General features: G+C 37.2%; 2 protein-coding genes across 3 annotated transcripts; one reads left to right on the top strand and one right to left on the bottom strand.

Annotated features, from left to right (window-relative positions):
- The first annotated feature begins 1,447 nt into the window (after positions 1-1,447).
- Positions 1,448-15,212, top strand: si:dkey-66a8.7 (PI-PLC X domain-containing protein 1). 2 transcript variants are annotated; one of them, XM_041258903.1, is made up of 7 exons: positions 1,448-1,529; positions 7,378-7,500; positions 8,017-8,153; positions 8,527-8,655; positions 9,344-9,499; positions 13,420-13,600; positions 13,909-15,211. In XM_041258903.1, exons 2-7 carry the CDS (start codon positions 7,389-7,391, stop codon positions 14,160-14,162), a joined length of 969 nt encoding a protein of 322 aa, XP_041114837.1. In that variant the 5' UTR covers positions 1,448-1,529; positions 7,378-7,388; the 3' UTR covers positions 14,163-15,211. The 2 variants fall into 2 exon arrangements, with proteins under 2 accessions (XP_041114837.1, XP_041114838.1); XM_041258904.1 differs by lacking the exon at positions 8,527-8,655 and having other exon boundaries at positions 13,909-15,212.
- A 55-nt stretch (positions 15,213-15,267) lies between these two features.
- Positions 15,268-23,621, bottom strand: gtpbp6 (GTP binding protein 6 (putative)). Its single transcript, XM_041258901.1, has 10 exons — positions 22,980-23,621; positions 19,772-19,909; positions 19,558-19,628; positions 19,259-19,389; positions 18,883-18,953; positions 18,638-18,796; positions 17,977-18,185; positions 16,975-17,123; positions 16,420-16,572; positions 15,268-16,151 (listed from the first exon to the last, which is right to left on the bottom strand). The coding sequence occupies exons 1-10, from the start codon at positions 23,476-23,478 to the stop codon at positions 16,028-16,030; spliced, it is 1,704 nt and encodes a 567-aa protein (XP_041114835.1). The 5' UTR covers positions 23,479-23,621; the 3' UTR covers positions 15,268-16,027.
- Positions 23,622-23,786: the final 165 nt, after the last annotated feature.

The raw sequence follows: 23,786 nt of genomic DNA, 5'->3' as shown, positions 1-23,786 counted from the left end.
ACCACTAGCAGAGGTGCCGACCTCGTCTCTGCCAGAATACATTTAAATAACAAAAGGAAAATGCATGGCTACACCGTCATACACATTTAAAAAGAAACAAACAACAACACAAACACAAAACAATAAATTGCAGAGGGGTACCCCATTCTAAAATAAACAAAATACATTTATGGCATGGCTTTGTCTCTTTATTTCCATATAAACCTTTTTTTTTCATTTTTACATAGATTATATTTAAACCAATATACAATATAATTTGTGAAAGGGTAGAACTTGTTTAAATCTCGATCCAAAGGTGCTTAACTCAAATTTGCAAATGTATGACCTTTAGACAAATCTAAAACTCCCAGTAAACATGTTTTATGAATAGTTACGGACTACTAGTTTTAAAATATTTAAGTTGGTAAAATAGACCCAATATGGTTCTGTACCACATTAAGAACAATTGGATGGTAAAAGTAGTACAGAAGACTCTAATTCAAAACAGTTGATTACAGACCCTTTCTCAAATGAGTGATTGTTTGGGTATGGACCATATTTTGTTTCACACAAAAAATGCCTAATCATTGTTTTACATCATCTATAATACTTATATTTATTGAATAATAAAAAAAAAAAAACAGACAGCTGTAAACACACTCATATCATCTAATTATGTTATTGAAGTTAATGCAGCTGCTATAACCTTGCATTTTATAATGATGGTGTGGTTCAGATTTATGGTCAATTTGGACTTCTTTGGTTTGGATTAGTGAGTGTCCACTGTTATACCAAAGTGACCCCATCCCACGGGGCCACCTCACAATTATAATTGGTCAAAAAATGATAATTGACCAGAGCATCAAGCAATTTGACTTATTTAAATAAAATAGCATGTTAAACTGCAACTAAACCCTCTTTAATGATATTATAGTCTAGAAATACACTGTAGCAAATGATAATATAATTTAATAGACATGCACACATACTACTGACCCTAATTCTACATTGAGATGTTAGAACCTTCAAACTGAAAAAAACTTAAACTAATATCAAAATAATATTGTTTTCTAATATACAAGTAGGGTCATACATGGGTATTTCTGATTAGCCTTTCATGACTGATTCATATGTACAGAATAACGAGAGTTAAACAAATCATTATTGATTAAAAACATTTATATTTTATTTATGTTTTTTTTTAGATGTAGGTAGGCTGCTGCTGGCGACCCATAGATTTACCCATCAAAAGGTATACTGCATCTCAGTTGTGAGATTTTTATCTGTTTAAATAAAAGTGAATGGATTAATAAACTTCCCCTCCTTGTCTTGCATGAGGGTTTATTTGACCCAGTTCATGTAAATGTTCACCTAAGTTTAAAAGCAGCAATTGTTATTGTCTGTTTACATGGGAGGCGTACTGCATTGGCAGGGCAAAGCTGTCTGTTTCTGCAGTTGGAGATAGGGAGGAGCCAGGACAAGATCCTTTCTTTTATACAAAGCTGAGGTGAGTGAGGAGACTACAGAGCGGCGGGGCAACTAGAGCCACAGTAAGTTCGTTCGTGTGCTCTCTCTCTGCCCTAAAATGAATTTTAATTTTAAAATAGATTACATTTTTTATTGAATGTATCCTTTCACCAGTGCACAATAGTTCCTATGCTTTAGCTTTTTGTAGATATGCAAATGTATTTCCTTATTTTTATACTGCAGCTGGATTGTTTTATACACAGGAATACATACATGCCAACAGTAGCTATATGGTCGCGACGGTCTCGATTTCCTAGCAATTGTCCCACGTCCCGATGCTTACGAAGAAAGTCCCGATATTTACACATAGAAAATAATGCATTTATTCTGCACAGTTAGTGAAAACCACACGCTGTGCTCTTCGTGCAGCTGACGCATCTGCTGATCACTAACTTACCAGTAGATAAAGGTAAGAACGCTTAAGTGTCTCTGTGTTTACTGTGTTGAGTTGAGGGGATACGTCTCTTATAATATAATAGTGTTTTTTTTAATTTTTTTTTTTAAGTATGACCCCCATGTGTATGATGCGTATAACAACATTCTGACCCGTGACGTCGTGCATTAATAAATACATACAATTCAGCATGATCACGTGATCACTAACAATCGCAGCTCTAACTATGATATTTTTTTTACCCACTATGATATTTTTTATTGCAAGCGTGGCCATGGTTAAGGGCTGTGATTCGCCAGGGTTTTGTGGAAAAAACAGAAACACAAACAACTAACAGTGGTGTTCAGCAGGACTTTAATTTTTAAGTTCTTTCGGTATTTCCGTTAATGTTAATACAACGGGCTATATTTTGATTGAGTGATTGAAGCCAGCCAGAAGAAAAACTACTGGCAGGATCATTTTTGGGTTCCGTACATCACAGACGTAAAGTTAGTGGCCTGTTGCCGATTGCTTTTTTGTTTACAGGCATTTTAGTGTACAAGGAGTGACGAATCGATTTCAGAGTTGACGATTCCATTTTCTTTTAAATGGTTGTTGCAGCCGATTTCCGATTGCCTTCTCATTTACAGATAGTGTGCAAGGAGAGATGTATAGATTTAATATTTAAGATTGCTTATTCAGAGATTTCAGTTAACATGAAGAAAAAATAGATCAGACCCGTGTAAGTAGTTGTAGCCACCCCAGGAACGTTATTCACGTTGAACCTAAATGAAATCAGTTTAAGTAGCTCTAGTCACATCCAAAAAGTTTTAGCCACCCCAGAAACTTTACTATTCACATTATACATAGGCAAATTACGTGAAAATCAGCTTTAAAATTTTTAGCCATCTCAAAAAAGTTTAAGCCACCCCAGCAACGTGATTATATGTGCTTTTTGTATATGTATAGCCATTTTTTAAAATCTATTGTCCAATTTGTTCACATTGTTTCCCATGTTCCCATCATGTTGAAGTCTCACTGTACACTGTCAGATTTGAGCTGGCCATGCTAAAATAAATTTTAGAAACAATAATTACACCGTGTAATAATTTATTTATTTATTTATTTTTGTTCCTGGGTAGTAAGTGTTATTTCCTAATTGCTTATGCCTCAAGTATAGAAAATGGCTATTATTCCCCACAAACTTTGCTTTTGTGACCAGGACAGTGATATTTCAAAATATCACTATTTCCAATGGGAAAACGGGCAAATGTGTGTCTTTTCGTTCACATGAAGTCAGAAAAAAACAACATATGAATCCAAATTAACATGTATTTATACTAAAGTAATACAAAAATGACTACAAAAGATTTAGAAGTGAGTAGTTTTTCGAGATTTACGATTATACTGTATTTACACGAATGAAAGGACACACATTTGCCCGTGTTCCCATTGAAAATAGTGATATTTTGAAATATCACTGTCCTGGTCACAAAAGCAAAGTTTGTGGGGAATAATAGCCATTTTCTATACTTTTGAGGCATAAGCAATTAGGAAATAACCCTTACTACCCAGGAACAAAAATTGTGTTACATGGTGTTATTTCTTTGTAAAAACCATCTCTTTTTTGTGGTTTTTGTTATCTGTACTAACTGTACAGGGTGAGTCTCAGATTATTTAACAATTTTGTTTGTTTGTTTTAACGGAAGCCTAGTGTGTGCACATTGATTTCATGTATGACATGTACCTGTAAGCTTTGTAGTTAAAAAAAAAAAAAAAAAAAAAGCCTGGATCCTTTATTTCCAACCTGAGAATATATTATCACTGTCAGTCCGTTAGTATACTATATCTTGGCTCAGATTCTGGACACATAATTGGAACTTGCCATTAGACAGTAATTTACACATCAGTTTCCAATAATTTTATGTGTAATGCCTGGATGATATATTGAGAAAAACAACACCTTGTGATCTGTTAAAGGGGAAGTGGTCATCTCTATTTGCACACTGTTCATTTTAAATGTTTGGAAATTAGCAGGAATATAATCTAGATGTATTAAATGTAAATTATGGCTAACAAGAAGCTTGTGAGTGCCTCTTACATTGCAGTGGTGTTTATGTGATTCTTTATACACAGTCAATTATTTGTGACAGAGCTAGTAGACTGGGATTTCAACAGTACAAATGTTTGTTTAAAATGATTCAACCAAATGTTCAAGGAATTGGAAAATGCAGCAGTTTTGATTACTACATATGTCTCCTATTGAAAACAGTGATTGCATAAATGACATAAAGATTGTATCCAAAAGTCAAACATCAAAATGGAGTGTCTGAATTAGCGGGATGCAAGGAGATTCATTAAGTTCTCGCTGATGTTTGCAGTTTTCAGGTTACATATTGAGTTGTGTTACGTAGTGATTTGTGTTACTTAGTGGTTTGTATTGTTCCTTCATATGCTATATATTGTTTGTGTTATCTGGTTGTGTGAGTACATGTTCATGCATTTGAATGTTATAATAACGCAATATAAAAAAAAAAAAATATCCCGCCTGATCGTTGTTGTAGTGGGGTGAGGTAGTGAGTAATCAGTCCTGGGTTTAGATGCAATACACTGGTTTAATGGTGTCAACACTCACCTATATTTACAGTACTAGTGCAAAGCAAGTATATACAAAAACCGCACAGTGTCTCTGTCTCCACGGCAGCCGTGGCTCTCCATCCCGTGGCAGTATCTAATCCTCCTGAGAAAGCAATTGTCAACGCTGAGACGACCATGTCATGTCATGTCATGTCTTGTCATGTTATGTCCTGCTCTTGCTCCTGCTCCAAACTCCATTGAACCACCAGACAGCTACAGTTCCTTTGTATGTACCAACCCCGCCCCATTAATCTGCTTTTCTGTACACCTGTATAGCTTCCCTCGCCAAGATGGCCTCTGCAACCGGACTCTATACCTCCTGTATGTACCATTTTGTTAAGGTCACATCTGTCAGTCTTGAGGTGGCTAAAACTACTTAAAGCTTATTTCTTGTCGTTTGTCTATGCATAGTGTGAACAGTCACGTTCCTGGAGGAGCTAAAACTTTTTAAAGCTAATTTCATGTCGTTTGTCTATGCATAGCGTGAATAGTCACGTTCCTGGAGGGGCTAACACTTTTTAAAGCTGATTTTCTTGTCATTTTACTCTGCATAATGTGAATAGTCACTTTCCTGTGGTGGCTAAAACTTTTTAAAACTGATTTTCAAGTAATTTTCCTATGCATGATGTGAATACTAATGTTTCTGGGGTGGCTAAAACTAGGTAAAGCTGGTTTCATGTAGTTTATTCTATGTATAGTTTAAATAGTAATGTTCCTGGGGTGGCTAAAAAAAAAAAAAAAAAAAAAAAAAGAAAAGAAAAACTTTGAGGTGGCTAAAACGATTTAAACGGGTCTGATATATTTCCCCTTCATGTTAACTGAAACCTATGAAAAAGCAATCGCAAATCTTCAATCTATTTATCTCGCCTTGCACACTGACTGTAAATGAAAAGGCAATCGGCAGCAGCAGCAACCATTTAAATGAAAAAGGAATCGGTAAATCTGAAATCGATTCGTCACACCTTATTGTACTCTGAAATGCCTTTAAACCAAAAAGCAATCGACAAATATAGGTAACCAGCTTTACGTGCATGTTTTTTTTTTTTTTAAGCAAGGCATGCAACAACTTTTAGGTGACTGTAGCAGGGAGAGATCTGTGCTGACTCTGCTGGCATGTTCACGGGCTGCAGGAAGAGGGCGGCAGTTACCCAACAACCGCCTGTGAGTCATGGCAGTGACACGAGGAGGTGGGAAAGTGGGTGTGTGGACATTCCCCCTCTCTGAATGGCCGAGAGGCGAGTCTTGGGAGATTGTTGGTCCTATAAAATAACGCCCTGCTGTTTCACGAAAGTGTCACAGTGAGACAGTGAGAGCGGGGAACCCCTGGGCAGACCCCTTAAAAATATAATAGAGCAGGCTAGGTAGCCGGCAGCGTAGGACAGAGATCCGGGTCGCACGGGCAGCAGCGACCGGGATATTGCTGCAGAGTGCAGCACCTTTTATTTGTAGTTTTGTTATTGTGTTATTTTGTCCCTTGTTATTTTTGCCTTCTGTTTTCATTGTTATTTTTTTGAGCACCTGCAAGGCGCCGGTATTGTGTACCATCGCTTGGTATGCCCGTGGTTCTGTTTACCATCGTTGGTAAATCAGACCACGGACCCACAGCGCCATCTGCGGGATAAACTGAAAAACAGCACCCTGAAAATAAAACTGGGCACCTGTGCGGTGTTGCCAAATCCACCTGTCTGTCTCCTGTGTCAGTGAATTACCCACCACCCTTCCACAGTGACAGATAAAACAAAAAAATAGTGTAGGCTACTAATAACAATTCAATAAACCAAATACCACAGAGCCATTCACAACTGTACATCGCTTCGATGAAATACCGTTTCAACACTTCCTGCTTAACTGCAATTGTGGTTTTGGCCTTCTGTTTTTTATAATTTCTGTTTTTGTTGCAAACTCTCTTGCACTAAACAAATTGGCCACCTTTAAACTAAGTTTAACATCAAGGCTGAAAAAAAGTGAAAATATTAGAGTAGACTAAGAATGTGCAGTGGATTTACTTGGGACTTGGGCTGAACCTTTGCATCAACTTCACACCTCAGTCAACATAAATTTGTGTCTGTGCTGTGTCTAAATATTACAGCACCTACAACTGCTCCTAATACTAAGTTACAAATACAACCAATGTTACTCCTGTATTTCAGTCTAGGGTTCAGTTTATAAAGCGTAAGTTTTGTTTTGCTTTATTGTATTTGTTGTTCAAAATTCGACACATAATAAATAGAATGATTTGGTTGCAGTATGGAAACAATATTTTGCTAAATCTGTTGTGGAATTGTGCTACTGTAAATGTGTTTGTTCAAAAAGGGTTGTTTGTTGAATGTGTTTACAATGGGATCGTCTCAGTACTTAATGATTTTTCTTTGAGCAAAAATGTAAGCAGCTGAGAAGCAAATACTAAGCTGTGCTAGCACAAAGCCAAATTCAGCCTCCTTGAAATAAACGGGTTTTCACTGCCTTACTAAAACTAAACAAAACTGTAGTGTACTGTTTTTTGCACTCACTAGTGCACCATGTCTAGTTTTGACCCAACTTTTCTCAGAAGAAAAAAGGATAGGGGCGAGTTGCTTGTGTCATAATAGAGATCCATCCAAGCCTTGCACTTTTATCCTGTTAGAAAAGTAAGGTCAAAATGACATTCTAACTCTTTGTAGGAAACAAACAGGTTGTCTTTCTAATCAATTGTAGCTGTATAAATACTAAATAAAACCAGCCCAACCTTGGTTATATTCCTAATTTACACACTATGCAAACAAGAATCACAAAAAATCAAGGTAGGGTGATTTACATAATGGTGTAAATGACCTTTTGGGTATTATTAGTTTATCTCTGATCGCTCCTAATCCTTTTTGCAGGATTCAAAAGCATGACTGCAGCAGACGTGAGACCTATTCTAGGTGACCAGAACAATAAAAATTGGATGGCACAGCTCCCTGAACAACTTTGGGACATGCCTCTCTACAACCTTGCAATTCCAGGTACTAGGCCTATATATGTTATTAGTCAGGGACCCATGTCAAGGTTGTATTGCTTTTTTTTGCCCCAGAGAGGAATAAAGTTGTACCTCTGTCAGCCTGATAGAGGGACTTATGAAGTTCAAAATAAGAGTGTGAGTGACAGGGCTGAGTAATGATGAGCCTTTTTATAGAAGCAGGTACTTCGTACATTTTTCTAAAATTCCCCTCTTTTAATAGAATGAGTGGGACAATGTAAACCAGTGGTCTGAATTAGCTGTGTTGCTTAGACAATATAATTAATGTACTGAAAATGATTATGGTGACCACATTTAGGAAGTACCTGCTTCTTTAAAAAGGGTTATAGCACAGCCCAGCCGCTGACACCCTGCCTCATTCTGAACCTTAGGAGTCCCTCTATCAGGCTGACACAGGTACAATGGTATGCCTCTTTTCCTGTTTGGTCCCTGGACTATGTTCTTAATGTGCAGCCTACCCTCCTCTTTAGTACTGTAAGTGGCCCTGTAAATGTATTTTCAGGTAGTCATGATACCATGAGCTTCTGTTTGGATATCAACTCTCCCATTGTTGAATCAGTGCCTGGAATCTTGAAGATTGTGGACAGAATCATTCCCTGTGTCACCCGACCAATGATTTTAAAATGGTCAAGAACACAGGTAGAGACATGGATCATTTCTTTCTTTTTTACTCATCGTAAAAATGCTTAATGTTTTTCCACTGCAAAAACTGACAAAAGCAGGAAACAATGCAGTCTCCATCTATAATTTGCAATACATTATACTTTTATTTATTAACCTTTTTTTGTGAGTCCTAATTGTGTGCACAAAAACTGCCCAATTAAATACCAGCACCCATCATTATTATGCTGATGGCATACTGGTGTACTATGCTGAAATGCATAGCAATAAAACCACTGTCATCAACACAGCTGGAGAAGAAAGTAGCTTCAGACAACCCTGAAGCTATAGTGCGTTTGGTTTTTAATATTTTCATTATTCTGCATTAAATTCCATATATCTGATCATGTAGGAGGATAGCATTGTGGCACAGCTTGAAGCAGGTATTCGATACTTTGACCTGAGGATTGCCCGCAAAAAAAACGATACATCTAACAATCTGTACTTTGTCCATGGCATTTACACAATTGTGACGGTGCAGGTGAGTGAACACAGGCTTACTTGTACTGGTGCTCTAGTAAAACTAGAATAGTGACTGTGGTTCTTGTGATCACACCTACTTTATTTTTTTTCAATGATTAAGGTGACCTATAAGTAGTAATGAAAAATACAGATTAGTTTAATAAATGTCCATAGAAAGCAAAATCAATGTTAAACACATACATTACACAGTAAATGGTTACGAACTTCACACCAATGGTTTCTTTCATACTTATTGCTCATTTGATTGGGCAGACTTGATTTATTCTCCATCCCCCAGTTATTATCGAAACGGATATTTCTTGAGTTAGGTGGCAAATGTAAACTGGGTCAACTACCACAACACAACCTACTGACCAAAATGTACTGTGTCTGGAATATTGGAAATGATTTTGGAAATGTTACAACCCCGTCCTGACCCCTTTACCAACATGCAAATGTGCATTATATTCTATCAACTTGCATGGCAACAGCAGCTTAAAACTTTTAAGAAAGTAGAGACAGAAGATGAGTAGCTTTTTTAATGATTAGTTATGATTATGAACGGTTAATTATTAACTGTTTTAAATTAAGAAGACATGTCGTCCCCTTGACAAAGTGTAAAACTATGTCAGTAATATCATTCAATACTGTTACATTTAAGACTAAACATCACTGAATACTCACCAAGCTTTTCATTCGTCATTTAGAAGGCACTGGAAGACTTTGCTCAGTGGCTGGAAACATACCCAAAAGAGGCAGTCATTTTGGCATGTAGCCATTTTGAAGGGTTGACTGAAGATCTTCATAATCATCTCATTTGGTCACTGAAAATCATTTTTGGATCTAAGCTCTGTCCGAATACTGTAAGTGATACAACAGAATCGCAGTGAGATAGCTCAGTGTTTACTTGTTAAACCAAAATATATAGTTTTAAAATACTGCGGTTTTAGACCGAGCCACTGGTTTCACACACAATACACAGCTTCCCAGGTGGTGGAGGTAGCTGCCGTCGCAGCTCCTCTTCCTCTGGTGCTGGAGGTAGTGGCAGCTCCTCTGGTGGTGGAGACGGGAGCAGCAGGCAGTCTCCCTCTGGTGGTGGCGCTGCGTTTTCCTGCAGTGGCAATGCTGACAGCAGCACGGGGCACTCCGCCCGCGGTCACGCTAGCCCACATGTCTACCTCATCATCTCCTTGAGGTAGCGTACTGCCACCTCCTGTCCTCCTGCCAGTGTGCATTCCTGGCATCCTCTCCTTCTCCACCTTCCTCTTCCATTGGTCCTAGGAGTTCAGCATGGCAGACAGCATATTGTCATTCATTTTCTTTCTCTGTATTTGTTCTTTTTCTTTCTTAAATAAACCTGCAGTTTCTGGTCTCTAGGGGCGCTGTCCTAACATTAATGTTTTGTGACTGATAAACAGCTTAAATGTCTAGTTTGTTAGTTTAAGGACGGTACAAAGTTTAGTTAGTACTCCATGTGTGAGTTAGGTTAGGTTTCATTTCTATAAATATATAAAGTGCATGTAAGTGTTTAAACCTGCAATTCTTGTGCCTGGGTCTGTATATTAAAGGGTGAAAACAAGTCTCAGCCGTAAGGCTCTTGTAATGTTTTTTTTATATATATATATATATATATATATATACAGTGCCTTGCAAAAGTATTCAGACCCCTGACCAATTCTCTCATATTACTGAATTACAAATGGTACATTGAAATTTCGTTCTGTTCGATATTTTATTTTAAAACACTTAAACTCAAAATCAATTATTGCAAGGTGACATTGGTTTTATGTTGGGAAATATTTTTAAGAAAAATAAAAAACTGAAAGATCTTGCTTGCATAAGTATTCAAACCCCACACATTAATATTTGGTAGAGCCACCTTTCGCTGCAATAACAGCTTTAAGTCTTTTGGGGTAAGTATGTACCAGCTTTGCACACAGTGTTGGAGTGATTTTGGCCCATTCTTCTTGGCAGGTTTTTCAGGTTGGTTGGACGACGTTTGTGGACCGCAATTTTCAAATAGTGCCACAGATTCTCAATGGGATTGAGATCAGGATTTTGACTGGGCCACTGTAGGACATTCACTTTTTTGTTCTTGAGCCACTCCAATGTTGCTTTGGCCTTGTGCTTGGGATCATTGTCCTGCTGAAAGGTGAATTTCCTCCCAAGCGTCAGTTTTTTAGTGGACTGAAGCAGATTCTCTTGCAGTATTTTCCTGTATTTTGCTCCATCCATTCTTCCTTCAGTTGTAACAAGATGCCCAGTCCCTGCTGATGAGAAGCATCCGCACAGCATGATGCTGCCACCACCATACTTCACTGTAGCGATGGTGTGTCTTGAGGCATGGGCAGTGTTAGGTTTGCGCCACACATAGAGCTTTTTGGCCAAAACTCAAAGCGCTATCTTGGTCTCATCTGACCACAAAACCTTTTCCCACATCGCAGCTGGGTCACTCTCATGCTTTCTGGCAAACTCCAGACGTGCTTTCAGATGGTACTTTTTGAGTAACGGCTTCTTTCTTGCCACCCTCCCATACAGGACAGTGTTATGCAGAGCTCTTGATATGGTTGACTGGTGCACCATTACTCCACTCCCAGCCACTGAACTCTGTAGCTCCTTCAAAGTGATTGTTGGCCTCTCTGTGGCTTCTCTCACAAGTCTCTTTCTTGTTTGAGCGCTGAGTTTTGAGGGACGGCCTTTTCTTGGCAGTGCCTGGGTGGTGTGATGCAGCTTCCACTTCCTGATTATTGATCCAACTGTGCTCACTGGGATATCCAAACACTTGGATATTATTTTGTACCCTTTCCCTAATCTATGCATTTGTATTACTTTATCTCTAACTTCTGTAGAATGCTCTTTGGTCTTCATTTTCCTTCAGATTCACAGCCTTACCAATGATCCTTCAACAGTGGGGTTTTTATCCAGAATATGTGACAGCAACTTTAATGATTCACAGGTGGAGGCCAATGGTAAGGTAGTTGCGTCCTCGTTAGGGCAATTTCTTTCATCGGTGCAAACCGGGAGCTTCCACAGCACAGGGGTTGAATACTTATGCAAGCAAGATATTTCAGGTTTTTATTTTTCTTAAAAATATTTCCCAACATAAAATTGATTGACAATGATCCCAAGCACAAGGCCAAAGCAACATTGGAGTGGCTCAAGAACAAAAAGGTGAATGTCCTACAGTGGCCCAGTCAAAATCCTGATCTCAATCCCATTGAGAATCTGTGGCACTATTTGAAAATTGCGGTCCACAAACGTCATCCAACCAACCTGAAAAACCTGGAGCAAATCTGCCAAGAAGAATGGGCCAAAATCACTCCGACACTGTGTGCAAAGCTGGTACATAATTACCCCAAAAAGACTTAAAGCTGTCATTGCAGCGAAAGGTGGCTCTACCAAATATTAATGTGTGGGGGTTGAATACTTATGCAAGCAAGATATTTCAGTTTTTTATTTTTCTTAAAAATATTTCCCAACATAAAACCAATGTCACCTTACAGTAATTGATTTTGAGTTTCAGTGTTTAAAAATAAAATATCAAACAGAACGAAATTTCAATGTACCATTTGTAATTTGGTAATATGAGAGAATTGGTCAGGGGTCTGAATACAGTGCCTTGCAAAAAGTGTGTATCTCTCTCTCTCTCTCTCTCTCTCTCTCTATATATATATATATGTATGTATATATATATATATATATATATATATATATATATATATATATATATATATATATATATATATATATATACACACACACACACACACACACACACACACAAAACCTTTGCCAACATGAATTCTTGCCATCACTAGTAATCTCTGACTCCTGTGAACACCTATTTTTGACCCTTAATTATTTAAACATGTATTCATTTGCTGGCTCCATGTGTTTGTAGGGAGGATTTGAATTCCCTCCCTGCCACACAAGACTCCCCACACCACACACACCAAAGCTCTGGCATGGATTTCACCCAGCGGTGCTGCCACACACTTCCCTGCTATTAATACATACTCCATTGAAATAATACAAATAAACACAGGTAGGGGTGTACCCTGTCGCTTTATACAGAAATCTCAATTTGAGTTAATGTGGAAAGACAAGTGTCTAACGATGATAAGTTTGACTACACAAGCATGCCAAAAATTAAATATTTACAATGGAAGTTACGTCACATTTAGTGGAACTACCATAAGGTATTTTTGCAGAAATTAACTCTTTTGCCACGTTCTTTTTTTTTCCCCACATGTATCAAATCATATTATAGCCCCATTTGTGCAATTCTGCTAATTTTAAGGCCATTCTTCCTACTTTGTATCAGTTTTGTTATGTGAGAGCCATCCTTAAGCAATACTTCTCACTTCTTACAATGCTGAACATGGTGAACATTGAAGTTGTTTAAAGGTGCCACTCACATTTGCTTGTTTTTAAATATTTGTACATTAGACTAAAATGTTGAGTCACCAGAATGGCATGTTGTTAACTGAGTTCCATTTCCTGATTAAACATATTTAAACAATTGCAGAAATAAATCCTGATACACCTATTCATGAAAATTATATATTTGCTACACTAATCAATATTACACTAGGGGCAAGCCTCAATATATATCTGATGGGTGTATCCAAATCCACAGGTTCATCAAAAAAACTAATTGGCTTAGTATGATATTGTTGACATCCAATGTAATAAACCAGAAATGTTGAGTACAGCCCACATTATCAGAAATAAAGCTGAGCAACTTGGGAGAAATGTTTACTTTATCTAACTTGACTTTCAGGAGATAGTGACACTGAGGAACCTGTGGAAGTTGGGTTATCAGGTCATTGTTTCATATGATGATCCTGCTGCTGAAAAACATCAGGATCTGTGGTCAGGAATCCCCTATTGGTGGGCGAACAGAGTGGATCCAGAGGTGCTGGTGGAGTATTTAGAATACAAGAAACAAGGAGGACGGCCAGGTGGGTCACTGGATGCAGAACATTAACATTATTAACATTAAATTTAATTGAAAGTGTTTGCGCTATCGAATATGGCTAACACCACACCAGAAGGTTTTAAGACTATTTCTGGTAAGACAGGATTTGCACTTTCAACATCTCAGAAACCATTTAATACATACGCTTAATACTTAGCAGATTTCTAAAAACTTAGGTATAGGTTTGACATAATCTCGACCTAATATGGCTTCCATGTGACATTTTTTATGTTTATATTTCTTCTTATCCATGAGTAACTAGCATTTGCTTTTATCATTTTGTTGTTTCAGGAGGATTTTTTGTAGCTGGGCTAAACCTTACAGCAGAAACAGCATACATTATTTCTCATCTGTCAGAATCATTAAAGAAACTGGCGCTGCAAAGCTATCCCTATCTGATGAACTGGGTACAGAAGCAGTCCCCTGGACCTAGCAAACAATGCTTGAACATTATTGCGGGGGATTTCATAAGATCAGAAAATTTTGTCTCCGAGGTCATTGCTCTTAACAAGAAGCTCCGAAGGACAAACACTGGGATACATTAACACCTTCTATCTGTAACTCCATACTTGAAGTAGCGTCAATTATTTTTGTATTTATATTTTTTTCCCCCCGAACGCTGCTCTCACCTTTTTAATGATGTGATGATTTATAGCCGTTGAAATATTAACTGGAATTTCCAGTATTTGACAGTTTATTGAATACAAAACTCAACCTTTTTGTCCTATTCTAAACACATTGATTCTCATTTTGGGCAGCAAGTCTTTGTTTGACAGACACAAGTATTAATATAGAAGGTCTTGAATGGTAGTTGCTATCATGTAATTATGAATCAGTTTTGCTGTATTCCAGGTAAAACAAAATCTAATTAATATATTTAACAAAAAGAAGAAAACTACAGGACAATGCCAAGGCCCTCATCTTAAAATCTTTATAGAGAAAACTTTTACTTACAAAGTCTATGTCAGGGGTCTCTGACCCTGGTCCAGGAGAGCTACAGGGTCTTCTGATTTTAATTTCAGCCGAGCACTCAGTTACTTAATTGAACCAATTATTGGCTTAATTGGTCAAGATTAGCAGGAGTTCCAGACCTTTAGCTATTGATGACGTAAAGACACCTAGAAATCCTGAAGGACTGAGGCTCTCCAGGACCAGGGTCGGAGACCACTGCTGTAGATGCTTCAGTCAAACTAACATAAATTACAGAATTAGATTTTGTATTAAAGTTGTAGGATATACCAAGTCACTGAAACTGCTGTTTCTTTATTTTGTGATGTAGATTATATTCTCTGCACTACACTGAAGCACCTAACTGTAAATACAGATGGGAAGAATGATTTATTTTTCATTAAAAAAAGTTCCAAATTCCAAATGTGTCATGGAAATTACATAACAGAATATTGTAGTTTGTAGTAAAATACAACTCTATTCCATCTTACCCATTAAATATAGTATTTTACTTGTAATATATAAAGTACATGTACCTGTGTACGATTCGACTAACAGCACTCTACATTGTATACTAAAAAGTAGAATAAAACAAATTATTACTGCTGGCCTTTACTCTGGGCAAACACAATTCAGTTTGAGTGATAATATACCAATTAATTGATACCATTACATAGTACAATAAAAAAATAAAAATAAAAAATCCAACTGGATTTATATATTGGCAGGTGTGTTTTATTAGTTGTTAACAGAATCTTACCTGGGTTACATAGTCAAATATATTGTACACATATGGTACTACATCATATGTACACAAAATGTTCACATCCAATTTAACCAATTCCCTTTTCTTCCAAACACTGTGGCAGGCAATGTTTAGTCCCAGCATTGGTAATTTTAGAACAACCACTACTCCTAAAATACTTGATAATACCACTTTCTGATCTGTCACTTAAATGGTTATAACCAGTCCACCTATCAAGGTTTGTTGTAAAGATAATTCATTATTATTATTATTATTATTATTAGATGAGTACGTGAAGGATATTGAAACATTTTGAGTCCATGTGTACCTACACTCTTAAGGAACACGTTTACAGCAGTAATTCTTTGAAATTCAATCTCAAGAGCTGCAAATATACAATCATTATGCAATTATTTCAAAATGCAATGAACACATTCAATATTGATTGATTGTGCATGCTTTTATGTGTGATTCCATCCTTTTTTGTGATGCTTGAGACTTCAAAAAGTTCTTCAGCTTTAGGTGCTAAGCGTGTACTCAAGCGATACTGAGTTGTCTTTATGGATGTGCATAACATGCAGTGAATAATATTGCTTTTCAGCACCACATGTTAGTAGAGAGTCAGAAATCATCAAGCTTGTGTATGGCAATCTGGATTCCAGAGAAGGTTATCTGACAAATTTCCAGACAATTCAGTTTCTTCAGAGCAACAGTCTGTTAAACCCGGAAGAGCTTCCGGTATCGTCCATATGCAGAATTGCTAATAATGACATTGACGTTTGCTGAACCTTCTTCTGGCAAAACAATTACCTCCTGCACAGTGGCCTCTTTGTACAACCAGCTGTGGACACAAAAGGGTAACTGTTAGATTAAACTACCAGAAAACTAATTTACCTGATATAAGTTGATGACATTCATGCAATGTTTGAGCAAAAAGAGACCCCCCCCACCCCCCCCCAGAAACAAAAAGTGAAAACGCATATAATGAAAAGTACTCTGCAAATAACTTGGTTGTTACAATGGGAATTAATACAACTTAAATCTTTCAACGTTCTGCCTTATTTGGTTTACCTTAAAAAGAGAATGTACAGTATAAGAAGCAAGGTTACCTCAGTTGGGATCCAGTCAGATTCACTTTAATCGTCATAATTTGCTTCCCCGTAATTTTCAGAATTGCTTCTTCAATGATACTTTTTAAATTCTGAAGACCTTTTCCCTGAAGAGCAGAGATTGCCAGAGTGTTTGGTTCAGTAGTCTGATAGCTAAGTCGAAAAGAAAGAAACATTCACAATCATTACAAAATTTATTTTTTAATAGATCATTGCCAACCTAGGATATTTTCTTAGCAACAGAAAAACGGTGTTGATGCATATAATATTTCCCTGTGGATATGGTAAATCTGACACCATCAGACTTGCAGGGTGGGATACAATATTAGATAAGTCTGCAAGGATGTGTGACCTCAGTTAAATGATTACCACCTCTAATTCTGCAGTAGTCTGTTCTCAGAAAGACACATTGCATCATTACTTTAAGACCTTGTTAAAACCATCAGTAATTTGTGTATACTTAATCTATCCTCAATCAAAGTATATAAGACCAGCTGTGTTTGGATTCAATAAAAGCTAGTAGTATTCCCAGCCCCAACTTGGTTCCTAACTTACCCATCAATCAGATCAATCTTATTATGAACTTCAATGACCGAATCTAGTAGATGGGTTGGTAGCTGAAGTTTCTTGAGAACGTTTAAAACATTCACTTTTTGATTCAGTGTTTCAGGATGACTGATGTCTCGGACATGAATGATCAAGTCCTGAAAGCAATTATGTGAATTCAAGGTTAAGGCAGTACATTTTGCAGTACAGTATTTAATTTTAGCACACCATAAGATATACATGACAAGGAGCAACTTGCTGCATGCAACTTAATCCCACAATGAAATCTGGGACTGCAATGTTTTTTGCTGACAGGAAGTAAGCCAAGGTTTTCTGTACAGTTGCACTAGTCACTGTTGTATAAAATTCAAGCCTTTCGGTCGCATCATGAAAATGTTGCTAGATATATCATTTTTGCTTTTGACACCACATTGATCACGTAGCACTGGTGATCAATGTGGTGTTATCATTTACACAATGTGAAGGTTGTTTCAGACGATACAACTTGCATTGTGATTTACTAACACTGAAAAGATTTACTAGGTACAGTTAAGGTGTCACTGATGTTACAACAGCAACCCTCTGTCTCTGTGTTCCATCAGCAGGTCCCATACCCTTTTACATCCTTATATACCTTTGAGGTACCTCAGGGTGATACAGTACATATGTTTTTACTTCCAATTCTAAATTCTAACTGCAAAAACTTTTTTGTTAATTTAATTTTATTTTTTACCTAAATCGCTAACAAAACAAAAACTGATCCTTTTTGCATTGTCTACTCAAAAAATTCAGCCTGTATGCTACTCTCCTTCGTGCAACACAAGCATGGCTCACTTTAGGTGGAACAAGTAGGAACTTGCCAGTAACTATTTGTATGATGCCATATCTAAGCCAAATTTGTGGTTGTAAACAAAAAAACTGCATAGCTAATGTTGGGCTTGAAAAGACAAGACTGAAATATTTTCCTACAGGGCAATAGCCTTCTGCTAGTGCGTGATTAACATTACTTACAGAATGTGCCACATCCTCTAGGGTAGCTGAGAAAGAGTCGATGAGTTGATGAGGAAGCTGGGAGAGAAATCCAATGGTGTCAACAAAGAGGACTGGCATGTGACTTGGCAGCAGACCAGCATGGACAGTGACATCCAGAGTGGCAAAGAGCTGATCTCGAGGCTGTAGTCCCGCGTCACCTGTCAGAGACTTTATAAGGGTTGTCTTTCCTGGTGGAAAAAGTATGTAGCACTAAGCAGCAAATCAAACATTCTTGTATAAAAAACAACAGAGATGCAAACATTAATTAGACAGTAGTTTGAGCCATTCCAGGTTTTATCTTTTTAATCTGACAAACTGTAAATGATACTGTGCCTTACAGTAAAACCAGTACTGGATCAAACTATGTCAGTTGTTTCTACCATAGTTTGGTACTGTGTTAACATTTTCGGACCTCATCAACATAACTTTCTTGCAATACTTTTCTAAATTGAAGCCCACGTAGCACTGCAGAGTCACTCACAACGGCAGCACACCTGAAACCACTTAAAAGCCATATGTGCAACAAAGGGGCTTTTGTGTTTCAGGTAGGGTTCTAATTCCTGTTGCCTAGGGTATGAATCTACAGAAGAATGAAAAAGGACTTGCACTAAAATGGGATTTTTAGTTTAAAACTCCTCACCACAGTTGGTGTAGCCCATAACTGAGATGACAGGGAACTCTCTCTGTTTGCGCTGGGATCGAAGCAGGTGTCGCTTCTTTTTCAGCTTCTCCAGGGCAGCTCTGATCTTCAGTTCCCGCTCCTTTAACAGCCGCTGCTGGACCTCCATAAATGTCTCACCTGATTGAAACAGTGCCTCTATTATGGATTTGAAATAAATACCTGCTGTATCTGGGTCTTAGTAAAATGTAGGAAAGTTGTGTTACCTGAGCCCATGATGTACCGGGATCCCCCGCCTTGTTGATCTAAGTTAGCCAACTCATTTCTCAAACGTGACCTGTGAGACAAAATATTGTAACGGCAGCACTTTTATACAGAAGCTGGGGGAGAAGCAACAGGATTTTTAGAATGGTCCTTTTTGTTTTTATCCACCAGACAGCATAGTGCTTAATTAAAGAGATTATAAGGAAAGTAATTTCAGTCATTTCAGTCATTATTTTTTCACAATCATAAGGACATGTTTACTTTAGCAAATGTAAATAAGCAATTAACTAAATAGACAAATAACATTGTATCAAATATATAATGTGATTAATTAAAATAATATATTAAGCTAAACAACATTTTTAAAGTATTTTTTACCTGAGCAGTGGAATCTCAGCCAGAGCAATCTGAAGTTTGGCCTCTTTGGTTCGAGCATTGCATCGGAAGATGTGAAGGACGACTGTGTATCTGTCAAACACCTTCACTCCCCACGCTTCTTTCAGTTCTTTCTAATGTATCACAAACCAAATTCTAGTTGTTTAGTTGTCAGTAATGATTTATATTAATATAGACGTTTTTAATCTGGACTGCATTTGATCACATACCAGCCTTTAAACAAAATCAACTGCATGTGGTTTTAAGGCCCTCAAATGTCTGCATGCCTTTCATGATTTTACCTCTGTTAATGGAGACACTCTCTCTACATTCATGAAGACAGCAGTAATCTGAGGCAAACTTCTGATCTTCTCTGAAATTAAATGACCAAACATGATTATTATCTATTTAAAACAAATACATTTTCAACCCTGTCAAAAATCAAAACCTGTTACATAGGTCTAAGAAGGTACATGATTAACTTATTTTAATACATTTTAGCATTGAGATTCTCACCTGTCAAAGTCTGGAAGTTTCCCTTTCCAAATATTCGCTTATTATCAGGAGTTTTTGTTGAAAGAATGAGCTTCTCCACAACTGTCCAGTTCTGCAGAGTGTTTATAAGCCCAACAGCTTCAGCCATCTGTAGTTCCGCTAAAAAAAAAAAAAAAAAAAAAAAACTAGCATTCAACATCTATTTTTTCTCTTTAGCTTGGGCAACAGGCATCACTATGGGCCTCACAGGTACATAATAAATACGGTTCATTTTCTGAACAAAATAATACAAATGGTTTCAGTAATAAAATACTCAATATAACCCAATGTGATATACTACTGTTTGGAGAACAGCTCCCTGACACAGTCCCAAACTAGATCTAACTTGATATTGGGGATGCTGGCAAATTGGAATAGGCAAATGTAGTAAAGAATTGGCTCCTGGTGCGTATAACTGGTCCTACACAGGGGTGGAATTCTGCCGGTATTCTGTACCGGGACTTATTTTATCTGCTGTTCATCCAACATGCATGCATTCCGTTCACTCTTAAGACAATCCACTAGCGCAACGTTTCTAAAATGCAGCCACCAGTGAGATTCTGTGCAGCCAAAGCAGCCCCCTAGTAACTCCTCTCTTAATAAACCTTTCATCAGCGCTGCTATACAGATTTAATTTAGTGCAGTCCATGCTGTTTGCATTTGATTCCTCATGCTGGTTCAGTTTCTGATGGCCAGCATCAACTTCAGTATTTTCACTGCATGTTGATTATCTGAGTTTTCATTCTGATCAGATTTCTTTAAGGCATGCGTCACAAATCTCTGCCCATTTCACTTTGTGTCAGTGTTCACTGGTTGATCAACGATGGAAGACTTTAGCAGTAAGACCTGATAACAGCGTGTGACAGAAAGACAATGATTCTTGGTGGTAAATCTCTCGACCTGCGACAGCACTAAGTAACTGGAACAGAATACTCTGGACTACTTGACCTGACACTTTGTTCCAAGGGTTAAAAGGAAGTTGGTCATGTAGAAAAGAGACAGAGCTTCGGTACACTAACTCATTGACCCGGAAGGTAAATGATATGGCAGCCGCGGATTACAGGAGTGGCTGCGATCTTTTACCAAGGGGTCATGAGTGACAGTACAAATAGGGGTTGAAGCGATGTATCTTTTCATTAGCTTTGGTTACGAGAAATAACCCAGAAGGACCTGTGCAGTATTGTGATAACATATCGTGACTGTTTGTTTGGTCTTGTCTATAATTGTTGCTTGTATATTAATAGACGGCTAACATGTTCCAGAGCTGTGGCTAAGGGCCAGCACAAAACCCGGAACAGCACTACACTATTGTCGCACATTAAACTGTATCACCCACCACGAGCACTACACCACGCACCCAGGACTGATGACCATGTTTGTACATTGTGGGACAGATACTTGTGTTTACTGTTTGGGACTGCAAACCCGATATTATTTACACCGTGCACTACACATTGCTGTGTATTGCTGGGGATCATTGTTTGGTCTCCAGACCTGGATTGTATAATAAAAGTACTTATCTAACTGGATTACAGATCTCTGTCTATTCATTGCGCACTGCATCACTCCTGCACCTATACAAAATGAACCACTCTGCCACAAGCAGTATGGAGCAATTATTGTTTTCTTTAGTGCAGAGGATAAACTATCTGACTATTTGAATGACCATTGCAGCACATTAATTTGAAGGCAAGAATCCATATAAATGTCTGTCATAAATTATATAGTTGATAAATATTAGAAATAATTATCACAACACGTTTTGCCTTGCACCGATTTAATACCATGCCACAATTTGCACGAAAGTCTCTAAAATGACAAATTATGTGTGGGACAGTCGGGATTAACATTAAAAAAACAGGATCAACAAAGAGGTGCTTCAGATATAGTGTGAGTCAGATTGGGATACAGATGTAGGTGTGCTTCACGTTTTAAAACACTGGCCCAACTTGCAAGGTACCTGTTAAGTATAGTGAGCAATGTTTTGTTTTGATCCTAGTATTTTTTGTTATGAGGACTGTAATAAACAAAAACCAAAACGGTGAGGTGTTTTTTCTTTGTACAATGCCCCCTTTTCTAAAAATGTTTTAAGTTTATTTAAGTTAAATTTCAGTTTCCACTAATAAAAAGGCACAAACCACAGTAATGATATTACTTTATGAAAATGTGTCTTTTGCCACTTTGTTTATTGTGCAGAAACCAGGGATTAAAAAACAAAACAAAAAAAAAAATGTCTACTTTTATACTGTTTCTACCTGAAAAATATATTTTTTTAAATAGATCATGGTAATTAATCTACACAGAAACACAACGGAGAAGCACACATAATATATTATTATAATAACCAGGATAAAAAAAAAAAAAAAAAAAAAAAAATATATATTCATATATATATATATATATATATATATATATATATATATATATATATATATATATATATATATATATATATATCTAATCCAAGGCTATCATTGGCCAGGTACAGCTGCAGGTGAGTGAGTACCCAAGGTCGGGAAAGTATGGGGATGATTTCAGAGTAGTGCCTGTTACATTAGACCTTTTTGTATTATTTATACATTGCACAGTTGTTTTTTTTACAACATAATTTTTAGGATATCTTGAAACACAACTCCCACTCTACAACAGTTACTGCAAAGTGTAATATTTCTTAATATTTATTATTTAAGTTTTAACTTAAGTGTTAAACAATACATAACTGAGTGATACACAGAGAGGGTAAAGCGTTCAGTATTTTCAGCTTCCTTGTTTATGGTGAATTGGTTACATTTTACAAGTTACTTTTTAAGGCTTATTTTGTATTCATAAATGCATCATATCGCGCAAGGTAGACATTTTAGAAGTACTTATTCATTGACACTCAAGTTGTCTCAATTTTTAAAATGTTTACACTCGCCTGCACATATCTTTAGCTGCACTTGTTTGTTGACAATGTCAGCCCTGGTCCCACATGACAGAAATCTACTGAATGTTTTGGAGGAGCTTATAAATTATCCATTCTGTCAGTGTATCTGTATATACTATGAACCACACTGATGGTTTGAATTTCCCTTCAGTGCTTATTACAGCATACCCTGCAGGTACCTTATAAAATATTAAAATTTGAGAATAATAGAATGAAAAACGATGTATATATTGTGCATCTATATTACCCTCTCCCCAAATTTACCTGTAGTAAGGTGCTGTTTTTTTGCTCCCCATTTGACATCAGGGTGGACTATAAAGACTTGGTGACCTTCTTCACTGACTTCAAGGGGCATTTCCTGCTGGAACAGCTCCTCTACCTCTGTATCTGCTATTGCACCATCCCCCTCTTCTCCGTCGTCTTCTTCACTTTCAGACCCCTTTGACAGGTAGAAACTACCCTTTTTATGTTTTAATTTACAACAACTGGTGGAAAAATACTGAGCGCTATGACTACAATTTAACCTCAGGTGTAATGTTTTTAAACATCTCCTCGCTGACATAGCAAAACACCATGCTGGTCCAACTGTCAAATTAAAATAATGACTAGTTTGGTAACAGGGCTTCGAATAGCTTTGTTCTGCATTTGTACAATAGAAAGCATTTCGAGTCCTAGTTGTGCAGTTTCTTGGAATACACGAATATTTCTGTTTTGCAGTGAGGATGACACTAAAAACATGTCTCTTTAACTTTATCAGATCCATGACATATATATATTCTAAAGTACAGCAATTTTAAAACAAAGAAATATCTAATTTATCTGCATAATACTGTTAATCATGATTAATGTTCGATGATTTTTTTTTTTTTAAACTACTGCTTTCTGCATTTACGCATGGACCACTCTGTCGACAGCACGACTCCTAACAGGTGTAACACTATAATAATCACGGACTGAACCAAACTCCGCTTACAACAATGGCCACGACCAATTGCTCGCTTTCATAAATCATATAATGTAAATGCTTACTTCGTTTGAACAATAAAACAAAAAGGTATAACATTGTTGTTA

This window comes from Polyodon spathula, chromosome 9, assembly GCF_017654505.1.
Source record: "Polyodon spathula isolate WHYD16114869_AA chromosome 9, ASM1765450v1, whole genome shotgun sequence".
Lineage (NCBI taxonomy): Eukaryota > Metazoa > Chordata > Actinopteri > Acipenseriformes > Polyodontidae > Polyodon > Polyodon spathula.
This window is presented reverse-complemented; position numbering and strand designations above follow the sequence as displayed.

Bases quoted from the DNA above. Each gene is read 5' to 3' on its own strand.
- si:dkey-66a8.7 (XM_041258903.1), top strand. From the start codon at position 7,389: ATGACTGCAGCAGACGTGAGACCTATTCTAGGTGACCAGAACAATAAA. The intron at 8,656-9,343 runs GTGAGTGAACAC...TTCGTCATTTAG, and splicing joins ACACAATTGTGACGGTGCAG to AAGGCACTGGAAGACTTTGC. The intron at 9,500-13,419 runs GTAAGTGATACA...CTTGACTTTCAG, and splicing joins CTAAGCTCTGTCCGAATACT to GAGATAGTGACACTGAGGAA.
- gtpbp6 (XM_041258901.1), bottom strand. From the start codon at position 23,478: ATGGATCTGATAAAGTTAAAGAGACATGTTTTTAGTGTCATCCTCACT. The intron at 19,390-19,557 runs GTAAAATCATGA...GTGATACATTAG, and splicing joins GAGTGTCTCCATTAACAGAG to AAAGAACTGAAAGAAGCGTG. The intron at 17,124-17,976 runs GTAAGTAATGTT...AATTGCTTTCAG, and splicing joins TAGAGGATGTGGCACATTCT to GACTTGATCATTCATGTCCG.